The 20,057-nt window shown below is 36.4% G+C and overlaps 1 protein-coding gene across 4 annotated transcripts in view; it reads right to left on the bottom strand.

The window, feature by feature from the left end:
• Lrrc28 (leucine rich repeat containing 28) overlaps positions 1-20,057 on the bottom strand; it is a 141,749-nt gene that overhangs the window by 3,001 nt on the left and 118,691 nt on the right. For 3 of the 4 annotated variants that reach the window (XM_076848842.2, XM_076848845.1, XM_076848843.2), the window contains 2 exons: positions 14,876-15,051; positions 12,921-13,080 (listed from right to left, as the gene is read on the bottom strand). In XM_076848842.2, the coding sequence (XP_076704957.1) occupies positions 12,921-13,080; positions 14,876-15,051 (336 nt within the window). Of the gene's footprint in view, positions 1-12,876; positions 13,081-14,875; positions 15,052-20,057 lie in introns of all 4 variants that reach the window. The other variant, XM_076848844.2, reaches the window with a different exon arrangement.

Genomic DNA, 20,057 nt, shown 5'->3' with positions numbered 1-20,057 from the left:
ATTTACATTCCCAGCTGGTATCACTAGAGACTCTTAACATTTAAAGGGGAATAAGAAATTTTACAACAATCTCCTTCAGACAAATGGAAGAGGTACACTTCCTAATTTTATGAGGCCAGTATTATTCTAATTCCAAAACTAGAGAACAATAGAAAAACAGAAATGTGTAGACAAATACCTCTTATGAACACAGATTAAAAAATCTTCACTGGGAATTTTTGGCAGTCAAACATTTGACTAGCATGCTCAAGCTCTGGGTTTGATCCAGTACTATCCACCCTCCAAAAAGAAATAAAAAAAAAAAACTCAACAAAGTATTGATAAATTAAATATAGAAAAGTATAGAATAAATTATACATCATAATCAAGTGGGAGTCATTCCAGGTGTGTAAAGCAGGTTTAATAATTTTAATATTTATTTTTTAGTTTTAGGTAGACACAATATCTTTATTTTACATTTATATGGTGTTGAGGATTGAACCCAGTGCCTGGTGCACGCTAGGTGAGCACTCTACCACTGAGCCACAACCCTAGCCCCAATAATTTTAATATTAACAATATCAATAGATTAAAGAAAAAATTATATGATTATGTTAATGGATTTGAAATAAGCATTTGACAAAATGGTACATTAATTCATAATAAAAACTCTCAGCGAACTACAAAGAGAGGAGATCTTCCTCAATTTGATAAAGAGAACATACAACCACAAAATCCTAGTGCTAATGTTATACAACAGTGATGGACTCAATGTTTTCCAAGACTGGGAAAAAGTCAAGAATGTCCACTTTCACATCCTTAGTCAGCATAGAATTAAAAGTTCTAATGGCTGTCATAAGACAAGAAAAAGAAATAAAAGACACACAGATCAGAGTGAAGAAGTGAAACTATTTGTTTGCAGATGGCATGACATAATTGTTTATGCAGAAAATCCCAAGTAATCTTAGAAAATACTTCTAAAACTAATAAAGCAAATTATAGCATATAAGACAAAAATACAAAAGCCAATCACATTTCTATACACTAATAATGAACACATGGAAATTTTAAAAATATATCATTTATTACCACAAAAAGAAAGTGAAATATCTGGGTATGAAGAAAACATGCTGATGGTTACAAGATGCTGATTAAAAAAAGAGACCTTAATAAGTGGGGAGATATACTCATGTATTAGAAGACTCAACATAGTAAAGATATTCTTTCCAAATTGATCTGAAAGCTCAATTTGATTCGTATCAAAGTCCCAACAAGGTTTTTGTAGACTTACTCCAAAACTTAATGAAAAAAGTACAGGCCCTAGAATAGCTGAAATAACCTTGAAAGGGAAGAATAAATTGGAAGTTCACTTAGCCTGATATTAAGTCCTATTATACAGCTACAGTAATTGAGACACATTGGTATTGGCTGAGAGACAGATGTTGATCAACTAAACGAAAGAGACCATGAACAGCCTCATGACCTTGGAGTAGGTAAAGGTTTCTTAGGACCCAAAAATCATTAATTATGAAATTAAAATGGATAAATCTAACTTGATCAAAATTAAAAACTGGTTTTCAAATGAAAAAAAAAGTGAAAAGGCAAGCACCACTCTTGTGATTTTTTATAACTCCAGAAATTATGTAAAGTTTCAGTTATCAGATACTTTGCATTACTTCTAATTTTTGAAAATTAAAGTTGGTTGGAACCCTTGTTCTGGTAAATTTAATGCAACATCAGGATGTACATATTTGTATAGATCAAAACTGAACTTCAGACACAAAATGCTCTTAAATGTCTAATGTACTTTGGGGATTAGCTGACAAAAACTCTGTTTTTTAAAGATAATCATACAAATGATTTATAGAAGGCATACATTTAATACTACAACTATTGAGTTTTTAAAATTAGAGCTTCTAAGCAAAAAAAAAAAAAAGTCCATAAAGGTATGGGATTTATAATAACTGAAGTGTAATGCCCACTGGGTCATCATTAGTTCATGATGCTCGAAAGGGTGCTGGAGTAACCCGGAGGTGTCACGTCTGTGCTACAAAGAACTCCCAAGGCTATGTGCTTCCTTGCTTCTCAGAGACTTATTTAATAACAGGTTGCATCTGCTTCTTGTATTAATGACCTATTGTGTTAATGATTATTACAATTGGACTAACAATCTGCTGCCATAAAAATGACTTTGTGTTGGTTAGGTCCTTTAAAATTCAGAATTGAGGCACTAAAGATATCTGAGTTTTAGGAGAAAAACTTGGGGCTAAGCAATAAGCTCTCAAGTAAAGAAAAGGATACTGATAAATTCTACAAAGAATATCAGATATTACATTTGTGGCTTTAGAATCTCTCAGTATATTTACAGGCAAGGCAGAAGAAAGAGCATTTGAGCTTGGTTTTAAAATAGAGAAATACCACTATTCCTTAAAAGAACAAATCACAATGCTGTTGGCACATACTGGAGCCCACGAATATCATAAGAAACGTGGGATTTTTTTTCCTGCAAATGTGTTTCCTGATTAAAAATAAAAAGGATATCTTTGACTCATACAGAAATTCAAGCCAAAAGAAAAATAATATTTGTAAGACTGAGCTGATCAGAACTCCCAAGCCTGTGTATATATGAACTTAAGAATCATCTAATAACATCCTGTATCTGCTTGTTATGCTAGTGGTGACTGTTTCTCATGGGAAGATTCTTTGTGTAGAATCAGAGGCTTAAATGTCACATATTTGCTTCTTTCTCAATTAGTCCTTGCACCACTTTGGGATAGAAATATATATGTGAAAAGAATTAAGTGGTTCAGTTATGGCAGACTTCTCAGTACCAAGTACAGAGCATGACATATAGTAGATGGTTAATAGTTTTTGAAAGATATGATGAGGAAGAAACAGTTAAGAACAACTTATTTAAATTTGCTGAAGAATATTTTACTTGTGGGAAATTTCATAAGTGACCTTAAGAGGATGCCACTGAAATTAAACAAAACAATGAATGTGCACAAAGCCAGGATAAGGAGATATGATAAAGAAATAGATACAGGAGGTCATTAAATAATAAACCATTAGCAAATAGGAGAAGGAAGTGTTACATTGTTCTGAAAGATGAAAGGGAACCATGAGACCAAGACAGTTCTAACAAGCAGGTCTTTATCCCGTGGCAGAGTAACGACCCAGACATCTGGTGTTCTCATGTAATCTCTCTGGCTGGGAGACCAAGAATTCCTGAAAGAACTAGACAATGTGAATGTGAATCCAAGCTTGAAAGCAGCCTGACTGGAGCCCAAGGCACCATCCCCTACTACAGGCCCTGATGGCAGTGGATGCTCAAAGCATGTGTGCTGACTGAATAAATTAATAAATGAGAGGATGAGTTCTTCTGAGCTATTTGGAAGTAACTTGAAAGTATTTCTTACAAAAAACCACTGGCCTACAAATGTTTTAATAATTAAAAATATTTTTGTTTTCTAAATCAATAACAGTTTATTGCAAAAATTCAACACCATCTGAAGGAAACCACTGTTACTTTGGTGTGTGAGTTCTTCAAGATTTTTTTTGCATATACACAATTGTTTAAATATGTGTGTATGTGCATGAATATAAACATGAATAAATATATATGTAAATCTATATAATTTTCATGCCCACAATTTACAAAAATCAGATCACATTATGCAACTTTCATGTAACCCATTTAAAAAGTTTTTCATCAAAAATATTTTGCCATACCAATCATTCCCTTTTTTCAAACCTACATAAAACTGTACAAAGGACTTTTAGAAATCTAAATATACAGTTTTTCAAATTATTATTTTCTACATGTGTAAAAATATATACTCAGGATTTGATTGACTAGAGTTGATTAATATTTAAAATGACTAGACTTTAACATTTAAAGGAGATTACCCTCCATAAGGTGGGTGGGTCTCATCCAGTTAGTTTAAAGACTTGAGAGCAAAGCTAGAGAGGGTGGAAGGCATTTCCCCTCAAAAGACAACACAGAAACCCTGCCTAAGTTTCTGGTCTGCTGCCTGTAGAATTCAGACTCAACACTAACATCAGCTCTTACCTGAATTTCCACCCTGACACTCTGCCCTGTAGTTATGAACTCACTAATTCTCACAATTACATGTTAATTTCTTAAAAATCAATTAATCACACTCTCTCACTCTCTTTTTCAGAGAGGAACAATCTAAGAGAGTTTTGCTACTGGGAAGTGTTTTGCTACCATAATAAACACATGAAACTGTGAAATTTTTTTGGAATTGAGTACTGGGTAGAAGCTGGAAGAATTTTGATAGAAAAAGCATATATTGCCTATAGTAAATTAACAGAAATAAAGAAGAATCTGGTGAGGGCTGGTAAGAGGAGCTGTGGAGGAAGTTCTTAAGGTCTTGGGGAAGACACACACTGTCATGAACAGAATGTGTTGAAATTATGTTAAAGGTGCTTCTGATGAGGTCTCAGATGGAAATGAGGATCACACTACTGGAAACAAGGAGGTGAGCCTTGTTAAAAAGCAGCAAAGGACTCGACTGAGCTGGGTTCAGTTCAATGGAAAGCAGAACTTGTAAGTGATAAAGTGGAGATTTCTGAGTCAAGCGTTGAAGGCATGGCCTGGTTTCTTTTTATTGCTTATAGGAAAATGGTGGGAGGAGAGAGAAACTGAGGGGATTATTAAGGAAAAAAGAACTAGATTTGGAAAATCCTCATCTTTTCTTATTGTAAAAAATAAGAAAGTATGCTTTGGAGAGAGTACCAAGGACATGACTGGACAACTGAAAGTAGACATGTGACTAGGGATCTAGTCAATCCTTTCAGCAGAAATGCTAATAGGTTGGACTGAATGGGACTGAGACGGGATGAGATGGAGAATAGCTTTCAGACTGGGATTTTACAGGTTGAAATGGGCCAATTAAACAGCCCAGCTACAAAATACATGTTATTCTTGAAGAAAAGGGAAGAATGAGTCTGAGGTTGAGGCCACCTCCTCAGTAACAGAGGGCAGGGAAATTTTCAGGCTCACCCAGGATGAAGCTGGTAGGACCACAACCCCTGTGGGCCAGGGACCTGAGCAAGAAGCCAAAGAGGATTGTTCTCAAGAATTAAAATCTAATGGGTGTGTTTCCTTAATGTGTCTTTTTCTGGTTTTGGTATCAGGGTGATACTAGCCACACAGAATGATTTTTGGAAGGGTTCCTTCCTTTTATATTTCTTTTTTTTTTAATTTTTATTTTGGTTGTAGATGGACACATACTTTTATTTTATTTATTTATTTTTATGGTGCCGAGGATCAAACCTAGTGCCTCATACATGCCGGGCAAGTGCTCTACCACTAAGCCACAACCCCAACTCCTCCTTTTATATTTCATGGAATAGTTTGAGGAGTATTGGTGTTAATTCTTCTTTAAAGGTCTTGTAGAACTTGGCTTTATTGATTGGCAGGCTTTTGATGGCATCTACTATGTCACTGCTTGAAATTGATTTGTTTAAATTGTGTATGCCATCCTGATAATTTGTGTAGATCATATGTCTCTAGAAATTTGTCAATGTCTTCAAGGTTTTCTATTTTATTGGAGTATAAATTTTCCAAATAGTTTCTAATTATTTTCTTGATTTCAGTAGTGTCCGTAGTAGTATTTCTTTTTTCATCACAAATTTTTAGTAAGCTGAGTTTTCTCTCTTTCTCTTTGTTAGTGTGGCTAGGGGTTTATCAATTTTATTCTTTCAAAGAGCCAACTTTTTGTTTTGTTGACTTTTTGAATTGTTTCTTTTGTTTCAGTTTCATCTCTGATTTAAATTATTTCCTTTTTCCTACTGTTTTTGGTGTTCATTTGTTTCTCTTTTTCTAGGGCATTGAGATGCAATGTTAATTCATTTATTCATTGACTTTCCATTCTTTTAATGAATGAGCTTAATGCAATGAACTTTCCTCTTAGCACTGATGAACACAGATACAAAAATTCTCCATAAAATTCTAGCAAATTGCATACAAAAACCTATCAAGTGGGGTTCATCCCAGGGATGCATGGTTGGTTCAATATATGGAAATCAGTAAATATAACTCATCACATCAACAGACTTAAAGACAAGAATCATATCATCATCTCAATAGATGCAGAAAAAGCATTTGACAAAATACAGCACCCCTTCATGTTCAAAACACTAGAAAAACTAGGGATAGTAGGAATATACTTCAACATTATAAAAGCTATACATACTAAACCCAAGGCCAACATCATTCTAAATGGAGAAAAATGGAAAGCATTCCCTCTAAAAACTGGAACAAGACAAGGATGCTCTCTTTCATCACTTCTATTCAACATTGTCCTTGGAACTCTAGCCAGAGCAATTAGACAGAAGAAAGAAATTAAAGGGATTCAAATAGGAAAAGAAGAACTAAACTAGAATACTTGCAGATGACATGCTTCTATATTTAGAAGATCCAAAAAAATCCCACCAGAAAACTTCTAGAACTAATAAATGAATTCAGTAAAGTAGCATGATATAAAATCAACACCCATAAATCAAACATATTCCCATATATCAGTGATGAATTTACTCAAAGAGAAATTAGGAATACTATCCAATTCACAATAGCCTCAAAACAAAACAAAACAAAACAAAACAAAAAACCCAACTTGGGAGTCAACCTAACAAAAGAGGTGAAAGACTTTTATAATGAAAACTACAGATCACTACAAAAAAACTACAAAACACAGAAAAAAACTGAAGAAGACCTTAGAAGATAAAAAGATCTCCCATGCTACTGGATAGGCATAATTAATATTGTCAAAATGGCCATACTACCAAAAGCATTGTATAGATTTATTGCAATTGCTATTACAATCCCAATGACATTCTTCATAAAACTTAGAGAAAGCAATCATGATATTCATTTAGAAGAAAAAGAAACCCTGAATAGCCAAAGCAATCCTTAGCAAGAAAAGTGAAGCAGGAGACATCACAATACTAGAACTTAAACTATACTACAGAGCCAGAGTAACAAAAACAGCATGGTACTGGCACCAAAACAGACACATAGACCAATGGTACAGAATAGAAGACACAGAGACAAACCCTCATAAATACAGTTATCTCATACTAGACAAAGGTGCCAAAAACATTCATTGGAGAAAAGATATCCTCTTCAAAAAATAGTGGTGAGAAATCTGGAAATCCCTTTGTAGCAAAATGAAATTAAACATCTCTCTCTCTCACCCTGCAGAAACTCAATTCAAAGGAGATCAAAGATTTAGACACTAGATCAGTCACCCTGCACCTAATAGAAGGTCTAGGATCTGACTTCCTTAACAAGACTCCTAAAATGCAAGAAGTAAAATCAAGAATCAATAATGGGATGGATTCAAACCAAAAAGCTTCTTCTCAGCAAAGGAAATAATCAATAATGTGGAGAGCCAAAATAATTGGAGAAAATCCTTTACCACATGTATCACAGATAGAGCATTAATCTCCAGTATATATAAAGAACTCAAAAAAACCTAACACCAAAAAAAAAAAAAAAGCGCCAAATAATCCAATCAGTAAATGGGCTAAAACAGACACTGCACAGAAGAAGAAATACAACTGATTAACAAACATAAGAAAAAAATGTTCAACATCTCTAGCAGTTAGAGAAATGCAAATCAAACTACTCTAAGATTCTATCTCACTCTAGTCAGAATGGCAATTATCAATAATACAAACAACAATAAATGCTGGTGAGGGTATGGGGAAAAAGGTAGACTCATACATTGTTGGTGGGACTGCAAATTGGTGAAAAAACTTTGCAAAGCAGTATGGAGATGCCTTAGAAAATTTGGAATAGAACCACCATTTGACCCAGCTTTTCTACTCCTTGGATTATATCCAAAGGACTTAAAGTCAGCATATTATAGTGACACAGCCACATCAGTGTTTATAGCAGCTCAACTCACAATAGCTAAACTATGGAAGTGCCCCTCAACAGATGAATGGATAAAAAAAATGTGGTATACATACACAATAGAATTTTACTCAGCCATAAAGAAGAATGAAGTTATGGCATTGGCTGGTAAATGTATAGAACTAGAGAATATTATGCTAAGCAAAATAAGCCATTCTAGCAAATTAATTGACCCTGAGGAGTGAGTAGACCCCTGATTCATACTCAGTTGGCCAGAAGATTAGGTGACTATCTACTACTTATGATGTGCATCTGAAGCAGGACAGTCCTGTGGGACTCAGCTGTTCACCTGTGGGATCTAACACTATCTTCAAGTAGATCCTCTCAGGCTTGAAGTAAATTATAGGAATCCCAGCTGGTGTATGTTGGAAGGTTGATTGGTTGCTGGTAGGGAGAAACTCCCACAAATTTTGATGATCAGAGTATTTAGCACTTTATTGCTTTTAACTGAATAAAAGAAATGGGGCCAGAGATAGACTGGTATGGGTTGAATTTTAATTCCCCCAAATGCATATGTGTGGTCCTAACCCCTAATATCTCAGAATGTGTCTATTACGGGTTGAAATGTGTCCCTCCCACATTCATATGTAAACGCCCTAACCTTCAATGTGATGGTATCTGGAGATGAGCCTTTGGGAGGTAATTAGATTTACATGAAGTTAAGAAGATGGGACTCTGACAGGTTAGTGTCCTCATAAGAGATACCGGATGGCTAGTTCTCTCTCTCCCCTTCTCTTTCAGCATGTAAGGACATGGCAAGTTGGCTATCTGCAAGCCAAGAAGAAAGTGGTCACCAGAACCTATACATGCTAGCACTTTGATTTCTGACTTCCATCCTTCAGAATTGTAAGAAAATAATTCCTGTGGTTTAAGCCACCCAGTCTATAGCCTTTTGCTATGGGAGTCTGAGCTGATATAGCAACATTTTTTGAAACTGTCTTGTATATGTAATAGCCAAGATGAAGTCATTAGGGTGGGACCCAATTTAATATGACTGGTGTCCTTATAAAAATCGGAAACTTGGACACAGAGACAGATATACAGAGAGGGAAGATGATGTGAAGAGGCACAGGGAGAAGACGACCATCTACTAGACAAGGAGCAAAGCCTGAACAGATCCTCCCCTCACGGACCCAGAAGGACGAATCATGCCAACATCTTGATTTCCAACTTGTAGCCTCCAGAACTGTGAGACAATAAATTTCTGTTGTTTAAGTCACCTAGTTTGTGGTATTTTTATTGTGGTATCCCTAGGAAACAAACACAATGCAAAGATTTGGGTAGCCTGGTTTCTTGTGGGGAAATATAGGACTTATGAGACCCACGCCTGCTTGAGAAAAGCCAAATAACAACAAATAATATTTAAAGTCAAAGTTTTTCATTTTAACAAACAGTAAGTTTTCAGAATGAAAATTTTGGGTCTGTAGGATCAAAGGTCATAAGTTTGCTGGCCATTCTTCCCTGCTATATAATTTGAAGGCTTGGGTATTTACTGTTTATGTGAAATACTATCATTTATTTTTACTTCACTCTGTATTAAATTTAGGACAAACTAACACTTCCATGGAACTTGGTATTTTAGAAGATTATTCAATATGTTCCCTTTTAAAATAATGCCAGATGTCCACATGAATTTAGATATTGGCTGATACAATGTATTATTTTATGACAAGCACTCAAACTGAACATATTAGAGAATTTCAAAATAACATTATCAAGACTTGATAGAGTTTATGATATTCAAGAGTATTGACTTTATTTTCTGCAAGAAGCTACTGGAGATTCAAGTATTTGTGTTTCAGTTACAAAAAAAAGAACTATATGTTAAAGACTATGGTAAAAAACTGAAGTCAATGCTTTTAATACAATCTCCATGGCAACATGGGAAGAAGCAGTCTGGTGGATGAAATGAAAGCCACAAACTCTCCATTTCAGACCCTAGCATTAACTCACCACAGAAAGCCACGTTTATATACTGGCATTTCATCTCTGCCTTAAACAGACACTCTGGCTATGCTCAACAAAGGGACATTGCCTACTTGATATACTAATTTTACTAAATTAATACTACTTTATCTATTCTATGAAAAAGTATAAGCTTATGCACACTGAATTTCTAAGTTGTAGCAGGAAACAAAGTAGCAGTAAATGAAAAATGCAAATGCTGATTAAATTACCCAAATTGCATGTAAAGATAACTCCAAAATGACTTCATTTGAAGAATCAACTGTATTTTCTTAAATTAATTAACATGGTAAAAGGAAAGTTAATTTTTAAAAATAGGTATTTAGAATTCGGCTACTAAATGAGTATTCTGACTTTATTATTTTGTTTTCATTTCCTTATTTGCAGTAAGGAAATGTCTTCTATAGGATATTGTATAATAATAAGGCATCAGGGTTTTAGCTGAAGTTTACTGAATTAGTTAAGATTTTCCTATAATTACATCTTTCTATATGAAGGTCACTTGCTAAAACCACAAGAAAAATAAGAAATAAAACTTCCTAAGCTATAAAAATAGAAAATAATAGTTAATATTTACTTAATATTTATTACACCATCTTGGATATTCACATGGATGCTCTCTCTGAATCCTCAACATGACTTTAGTAAGTGGATATCATTCTCATTTTATTGCTGAAACGATGAAGCTCAGAGATGCTCAGTAATTTACCCAAAGTCTCCTACTAGAGGAGTGGGAATTGGGGCCTGTGCACTAAATCACTAATATGCTACTGGCTTCTCACAGATGTATTTCATTTGTTAATTTTATTCATGTAGTAATATGCCTTGAACCTGACTCAGTTCTTTTTATTCTAATTTAAAGGCAATCCACCAAATTTGATTATCTGATCACCTAAGATGAGAAGCAATATGATATTAGGATATGTATTTTGCGGGGTTTGGTCCCTGGTTCATGTCTCCACAAGGCAGGTCATGGAAACTCTTATCTTTCCCTGCTCTTCTGTTGTGAAGGTGGCCATAAAGAAATGATCTGATCTCACTTTGTGCAAGAGTAGGTTGTAAGACCCTCCTCATTCCAGAGCTCTCCCACTCTGCACCCCACCCTAGAGGGAGGAAGACTGCCCAGAGAGGTCAAGCAAAGTGCTGAAGCCTAATTTAATATGCTGAGGTTCCCATTCAGTCTAATTGCAAACTAAATATCAATGAAGTCTCCACAAAAAGCTAGGAGGGCAGGCTTTAGAAGGCTTCTGGACAGCTGAACATATGGAGGTTCCTGGAGGGTGATGCACAAAAAGGGCGTGGGAGCTCCACTTCCCTTCTCCCACAGCTTGCTCTGTGCATCCCTTCATCTGTATCCTTTGTTATGTCCTTTATAACAAACTGGTTAAAACATTTTCCTGGTTTCTATGACCATTCAAGCAAATTAATCAAATCCAAGGAGGGGGTTGTAGGAGCCCTGATTTACATCAGTTGGTTATAAGCACAGGTTAAACAAGCCAGGGCTTGCAATTGGCTTCTCATGTGTGTGTGTGTGTGTGTGTGTGTGTGTGTGTGTGTGTGTAAAGGGGAGTGTCAAGGACTGAACCCTCAACCTATGAGATCTGATGCTGTCTCTAGGTAGATAGTGTCAGAACTGGATTGGATTTGAGGACACCCAAATGGTGTCCTCTGCTGCAGAACTGATTGCTTGCTTGGGGTATGTGGGAAACCCTCACATGACTGGTGTGAGAAATGATCAATGTTGTGGGAATGTGTATTGTAGGACAGCCTCGGTTTGAGTTTGGGGTTTGTTTGCTTTTTCCAACACAAACAGCAGATTAAAAAGGTTGGGAGTAGGGCTTCCATAAGCAGAAAACATTAAAGAAATATAAAAAGTTGAAACAGGAACTGAGAGTATGCCAAACAGGATTATCCAGAGCAAGAAAAAGATAAACATAGTTTTGGGAAGAAGGTAGAAAGACAGAAAAAGTAACTCTATTTGTTGAGTATCTACTATGTGTCAGGTATTTGCCTTCGTCTGCTAATCGTCACAGTGGTCCAGCAAAGTGAGTTGTTCTGTCCCTATTTCCAGGCTCAGAGAAGTATAGCAGAAGATTCAGCCTGTGGGATGCAAAGTCCATGCACTGAACACCGCAGGGCAAAGCCTAGCTTGCATGGATTAAGAAACAAAGAGCCTGGGGGTGTACCTTAGCAGTAGAGGGCACTTGCCTAGCATGTATGTCACCCTGGGTTCAATCCTCAGTATCATGGAGGGGAGTCAAGGGGGAGGAAGAAATGAAAAAAGGAAAGAAAATCTCGGAAAGTTTTCTATGAAAATGATCACAATGAAAATAGCTTTGGGCACTGAAGAGAGGAAACAAGATTAAGTTATCTGGAAAATTTACTCACTCAAAATACCATATTTGAAGAATAAATGAAGTATTATAATGTTTTTCAAACTTAAAAAGGTTGTGCACACCCCTATCTTTAATTGTCTGGTATTCTTTTCCTAATCTATAGTATCATTACTGGGATTTTACTTGGTGAACATTCTTAGCAAATTCAAGGCATTGTGCCAAGAAATAAAGAGGAACATGAGAATGCCATTTGGAAGGGTTAGAAATTCAAAACAGAAACACACGCACAAGTGTACAGAGTTCAGTCATACACTTCCAGTTAGCAACGCCAATTAAATGGAAGGGCTGGGCTTGGTCAATTCTACAACTTTTTTTCTTGCATCCCTTATTGCCTAACGACTATTGTGAATAGGGAAATAGCAGGAAAACATTCCCACAAAGAATGAGCTATTCTAAAGAATACATACAATACAACTTTTCTATATATGACTGAAAAATTAATTAATAAAGGGAAGTCCAGTTTTCTTGTGATGCTGAAAATGCACATTTGTTTCATTTAGCTCTATCTCAGGAAGCATACTACACCCTGCCAATGCTGCTGACTTAACAATGCTTTTGTGCATGGCCTCCCCACTCCCCACACTGTACCGTTGCTCAGGTGTAAACCCTGGCGCCCACTTAGGCGTGATTACCCCTGGTGCAGCCCTGCCATCGGCGTCTCTCTCAAGGGAAAAAGCTTGGGGTAGACGATGGTAAACATGGGCTCACTACACCGGTGACAGTGCCCCAGGGGGCAGTGCAACAGCTCCAGGAGACTTCTGGGTAATGAGATTGGAGACAAAAAGTTCAGATCTGGAACACAAGAGAAAATCATGCACATGAGTAAAAATCAATTTCCTTAAATCAGACTTCTTAAAATACTTCTTTGTTACCAAATGAGTTCAGTTAGCTAAAAGCACTTGGTGTTGAAAATTCTGTTATCTCATAGGTATTGAATAAAAAGTCTAACATTATTAGGAAATGAAAGATTCTTTTTTACATTTTTTGATACCAAAAGAAAATGAAAATCTTCTCTTAAGAGCAACCAGAAGCTGTCTTGAGATAGAGTCAAGGAAAGAATAAGATCAAATAGTCTTTAAGAACAAGGATCACAAAGGCATCAATTTACCCAGAGAGGGTTTTGCACGCTTTTATAAGAGTCAGAGAATTGAAGGAGGGATGGGATGAAAGACTATCACTGACTTTCATTAAGTTCTCCCTAAATCTACTAGGCCTCTAGTCAATCAAGTATCAATCAAAGCTAAATTATGTTTATTGAATATAATGAAATTCAGGAAACAAAGAGAATGAAAAAGCTTTTCCGTGTCTCATTCCCATATCATTAATAAAAATAGGGAGTTTTCCTTTCCAACTCAGTCTGAGCTACACAAGTGATATTTAAAGCAGAACATCCCTGTGACCCAGCCAATCCTGATACAAATCCACACTAGGTTTCTACACTGACAATAAACATTGAATGGAGGGAGAAATGTTCATAATGAGGTGAAATCTAAAGATCATCAGCTCATCTTTGGAAAGGAAATACAAATGATCTTCTTAACCTTTTATAACTGTTCAGACTCACCAATAACAACTTAGAAAAATATAACTTGCCCTAGGTGAATAACGAGAATATACTGTTTAGTTTTTTAAAAAACAACTTAACTTCCCAGTAGACATTTCTGGAAGGTTAAGGTTACATGCTTTTGTTTGTTTGTTTGTGGACTTCTTTTTCATACAAAGGTAAAACATTTAGCAGCTTTAAGAACATCTGAAATGCATTTTTCTTATTATCATTGCCTAACGCTTTCTTCTTTTTCTCAGTGCTGAGATTGATTCCAGGACTTCAAACGTGCTAAGCACGTGCCCTACCACTGACCTCCACCCCCAACTCCACCTAATGCTTTTTAAGGCGTTTCAGTTATACACACCATAATATCTATAAAACTTATACACTGAAAAATACTTTCCAAGAGTTGGAATGCTGTGGTAATACTGCCAAAGGCTCCTCATATTTCTTCTCCTCACATTTCACAGATGTGAGCAGACAGCAAGGCAAAAGCCTGTTCTTCTGGAGAGATCTTCAAAGTTAAGATCCTTCCAAATTTTCCCCCACTGCCAGTCTCTTGCCTCAACCAAATCCATATTTCCAAACACCAAATTTATTTCATTTGACTTTGAACCACTGTTCCTCTTTGTGTCTGTAGTAGGTACTAAAGGGATCAGTGTTGATAAAATATGAAAACTGTTTTTCTTATAAGCAAGGTCCCAGCTGGTTGTGATGGCATGAAGCCATTATTCCAGTTCCATGGGAGGCTGAGACAAGAAGGAGCCCAGGAGTTTGAGGTAGGGTTGGGCAACACAGCAAGACTATCTTAAAAAGTGAAAAAAAGAAAAAAGATAAAAAAGAAAAGCCCTAGGGCACAACAGTGTGAGCACAATTAATACCACCAAACTGTACATTTAAAAGCAAGTTCAAATGGTCAATTTTGTGCTATGTATTTTACCATGATTAAAAAAGAAAGATGAAAGCCAAATCAGGCAGTATAAAACACAATTGTTTGTTCATGAAATCAAAAGATAGAATAGGAAAGAGAAGCAAGCAAACCTTTTAGAAATCTGTGGTGGGCATGATACAGACTTCTCATGGCCAGCTCTTGCAGAGGCAGGACGTGATCATTCTCTGTCCCTATGGCCTTCACCTCAGCTGGGAGGAAGACAGTCAGCTGCCCCGATGAAAAGGAGAGCAGCTTTACCTCAGACACTTGGATGGGGGCTCCGCAGCTGCAGACAGACACACACCCACAGTGGTATTAGCAATGAGGGAAAGAATACAGGGCCAGCACACATGTGAGGATCACAACACACATCTAAAAACTGACAGCTCTGCTGAACTGCCAGAACAGATGCTGTCCTGGGCTCCTTAATACAACCTGCCTCTGAAATAGAAACTCATCAGTTGGAGTGCTGCTAAGTCACGGCTGAGGCACAGTCACTTACAGCAAGGACAATCTGGAACAAGCATTCCTTTATGGGATCTACCCAATTTTCTTTGTAAATTCTATTTTTCCTTCTTTTACTGCCCTCTCCAAGTTTATGTTGATGGAAACTTTCAGAATTAAAAGTAAAAAAAGTACACTATCAAGTACTTTCTATCTTAGTCTAATATAGTTTTTGTGTAGAAAACCCTAAATCCCCAAAGTAAGGAGATTTTAAATGGCACAAGATAACTTTGGAGGATCTTTCCATAAAAATGTGGGGACAGTATTTTGGTGTATAGAATGGGCCAAGTCGTGTCCTATTCCCTGCAGCCCCTTGTAACCAGAAGGCAGAGATGCCCTTGTTCCTTTCGCTGCAGGGGTCTGCTCTCCTTCTGCCTCCTGTCTGAGGCCATCAGGTTACTTTTCTCTAAAGGCAAATGGTGCCAATAAACCCTGATTCTCTAAACACAAGATATCTGTGACCTTGACCAGAAACAGGTAATGAAGCATTGGGCTCAAGACTGGAAGGTGAAGCCCTGGACTCATTTATTCATTAGAGATTTTTTTATTTGCTCTTTGCTCTATTATGAAGTGGTTCCAGAACACCTACTATATGCCAGTCAATCAAGATACTGAATTGAAAAACAAAACAAAATAACATGATCTCTTTCCTCAGGAAGATAAGATAGCGTAATAGGGGCAGAGAAGAAGGGGTGACTGACTGTTCAGGGAACTAGAGAAAACTTTACAAAAGGAGCCAATATCTGACTTACAGCTCAACTGATTGATTCCACCAGCAATAAGTGAAGGATACAGGTACTAGTGTGCCAAGTAAAGAGAATACCATGTGCAGTAGCAGCAAAGCCTGACAGAATGTGGCTATGTCTGTGGTTTCAGGGGAGCTGGGAAAAGGGACACTGAGTATGGAGGGGTGGGGAGAGGAGGCCAAGAATATCAGCAGAAGTTAGATGGTTTTAATTCTTGGGGAAGACTGTTAAATGGTTTTTACAAAGTTATCTGGCCACAACGTGGTAGTCTGGTAGCAAAGAGGTAAACAAAACCTCAAGCACAGAAGCAAACAGGAATGAGGAAGTTGTCAGAGCCTTGAAAGAGAGCATGACATAAGCAGAAGGTCTGGAGTAGCCTTGTGGGGGAGACGCTGGTGGCTTTTCACTAAGTTCCCACAGTGAGTACTACATACTTTACAACTATTCATAGTTGGGGGTGTTTGATCTATTTGAAAAAGAAATGTCATTAAATTTCAGAAGGAGGAAACACATGAGGTGGATTGGACAAATTCCATACCATGACTTCTTATTTCACATTTTTTTTTATTGATTTGATCTTAGGAGCTCTGGTTTTAGCCAGGAATGTGTATTTTAAAAGATTATTCAAAAAATCTAGAATTAAAAACTAAAATTATAAAAAATAATGCATGATCTTTTTTATAAGTTTATGTGTATATAATAAATGAAGGACAAGTGAACAGTTTCTCCTAAGTTTCCCTCCTTCAAACTCTATTTCTTGACCCTCTGTAAAGTAACCACAATTATCAGTGTGTTTATCATTCTACTGTGTTCTCTATGCTCAGGCAAGAATACAGAGTTAGATATTCTTTTTCTATCTGTTTTTTTTCCCCTTGTCAAATGGGATCACACAATACTGTAATGTGTTTTTTTGTTCACATAATTGTTTAGGTTGATCAAAATATATTTAGAGAAATACTTTTAACAGTCACATAATATCCCATAGTATTGGATGAACCATAATTTATTTATTAACTTATTCACTAGGCTCACCTCTTCTTCTTTTTAAGGCTTTCCTTTCTACTAACAAATAAGGTTATAATAAATGTGTACAAACATTCTTATGCATGTATGTTTTCATTATTATAAGATAAAAGTCCCCAAAAGGGGCTTGCTGGCCATGAAAACTAAAAAATTTCAGTGTGTGAGATCTTCCCAAGAAAGTTATATGAAAGTATCCATTTCTCTACATCATCATCAGAACTGGACATTATCAATCATTTTAACCTCTTGCCAATGTGATTAATGAAAAGCATCATCTTGGTTCCTAAGTTCAATCACCTTTGATTTGTTTATTGGCCATTTGCATTTACTCTTCTGTGAACTGTCCTTTGCCTTCACATCCTTTGCCTTATTTTCTATTGAATTAAAAAAAATTCTTAGGAACTTCCATATCAGCAGAAACAATCCTTTGCTATATTATTTCCAAAAATATTTCTGTCTTATAACTCTGCATATGGAGCCTTTTACCATTCAGTAGTCATTCTTTCCTGATGTCAAATCTACCCACTTATTTCCTTCATGGCATCAAACTTTTATGATTTTCTGAAGAGGGCTCCCTAATTTGAAGATTGTACATATAAAGCTGCTTCTTGTATATTTACTATATTATTTTTACATGTAGATGGTTATCTTTTTTTATATGACATAAATTAGGACTCAATTTTTTTTCTTCCAAATGGACAAATAATATTGATAGCATTATTAAATAAAATTATAATTTACCTCTGAATTAAAATGCTTTTTAAATTTTTTAACCACATTAACATCTCAAACACCCTTGAATTAATGTTTAGAGTTCTTGATCTGTTCCAATGATGCATTTGTTTAATCCTATGTCAACTCTACATTGTTTTGATTATAATAATTTTTTTATAGAAGATTGTGTCATCTCATGTCTGCCCTATTTCTTGTTAAATATTTTTCTTGCAATTCTCATTTGTTTATTATTCTATTTAAACTTTACAAGCATTTTATCCAGAAATTCTTAAAACCTTCTTAGTATTCAGAGTAGAATGTCAATTTAAATGTTAATTTGGGTAAGTCAGGGTTTTCAACATTAAGTATAATATTAACTATTGGCTTTTTGTAGATATATTTTATCTAATGAGGAAATCCCCTTCCATCCCTAGTTGAATTTTTTTTTTTTTTTTTAATTAGGAATGACTGTAGCATTTATTTCCCTTAGAGTAAGTAGGAATAGAAAGCAGAGGCTGTCTTAGGGACTGAAGCCTAACTTCAAATCACCTCAGTCTGAGAAATTGGATTAACTGCCAGCAAGAGCAAACTGTCATTGTATTGGCAGGCCCATCCAGGAGACCTCATCAGTAATTTGAACAGGGAAAACTGTAAAATTTGTCAGCCAGATTGTTAACTATTGAGAGGAGTACAGAATTAATAAAAGCAGGGGCTTAGTATGGTAGAGCCCTTGCTTAGCATGCCCCAGGCCCTGGGTTTATTCCTCAGGCCCTCCCCCTGCCTAACCCCCCCAACACACACACACACACACACACACACACACACACACACACTTAAAGTAACAAAGAGCAAAAAGCAGCAATTCCCTCTAGAATTTAGAATGTGAAAAGACAGTCACTTACAAAGTTACAAACTTTCAGCCAGGTGCAATGGCACATGCCTGTAATCCCACTGATCCCTGAGGCTGAGGTAAGAGAATCAAAAGTCTGAGGGCAACCTGGGCAACTTAAAGTTGCAAACTTTTGGCAAACTCTTTGGGTTCTTATGCCTTGAGGCCAGGAGATATGTTGGAGAATTAAGTACTACAATGATCTGTATGTGGTCACACAATAGGATGGTCATTTAAAGAAATGATTATTTAGGAAAACAGTAGTTATCTGTCAAATGGTGTCAAATGGAATTTTGGCAGATGTCTGACATTTTTTATCAACTTGGAAGGGCATGGTGCCCAGCCATTTTGTCAAATATCAGTCTACATTTCTCTATGAAGGTATTTTAAAGATGAGATTAACATTTAAATCAGTAGACCTTGAGAGTAACAGACACCCTTCATGATGTGAGTGGGTCTCATCCAATCAGTTGAAGGCCCTAAGAATAAAGAGTAAGGTTTTCCAAAGAAAATTCTCTCTCTGGATTGCCTTTTGATTTGATCTGAGGTATCAACCCTTCCCTGGGTAGACTGCCTGATGGCCTGCCCTGCATATTTTTTACTTGCCAGCCCCCACCATTGTGTGAGCTAAACCCTAACAGACATGGTGAAATGATATGTTTCCAAACTTTGTAGCCAGGCTGTAGTATGAGAACCCTGAAAAAAAATCATAAAACAATGAAAATGTAGTATAAAAAGTAAGTCCTTCATGAATATTTATTTCCTACTGTCAGGCCTTACCAGCTGCTACTTCTGAACCCAGCTGTGGATACATTCTATGTGGATGATGCCCAGAGAATTGAACAATATGGAATAACAAATAGAGTTGTAGAAAATGGAAAGACAGATTCTTCCTTTTTCCTTTTTTTTTCCCTTTAGCACCAGGAATTGAATCAAATCCAGGGCCTCATGCATACCAGGCAAGTGCTCTACCACTGAGCCATAACCCCTCTACCCCATTCTTCCTAATGCTTTCATTGTCTCCAATAATTAAAAAGACAGATGCTGATTAAACAACCGAAAAAGCTCACATTAACAAGTGTATCCTTATTTTATATAAAGTTTAATTTCCCTTCAATAATTCTTTTAGCAGAAGTTCCTACTCTTTAACACTGGAGAGAAGGAGCTAATTAATTTTAAGCTCCATTTATTAAATGCCTTCTGTGCTTCACACTGCAGCTAGGCAGAAAGAAGGCTGAGAGGGAAGTGTGCACAGGAGTTGGCATTCACAGGTCAGCTGTTCCATGGCCAGCCTCTCTCCACTGCTGTTGGGGAGACTAAGTGTACATGCTATCTGCTCACAGGAGTCAGCAGAAGAGCTCAAGCATACAGACAGTCATGATTCTAGATAAAGGAGAGGAGGGAAGCAGAGCACCT

This window comes from Callospermophilus lateralis, chromosome 3 (genome assembly GCF_048772815.1).
Source record: "Callospermophilus lateralis isolate mCalLat2 chromosome 3, mCalLat2.hap1, whole genome shotgun sequence".
NCBI classification, from domain to species: domain Eukaryota; kingdom Metazoa; phylum Chordata; class Mammalia; order Rodentia; family Sciuridae; genus Callospermophilus; species Callospermophilus lateralis.
Note: the sequence above shows the minus strand (reverse complement) of the source record. Positions and strands in the feature narration are given on the sequence as shown.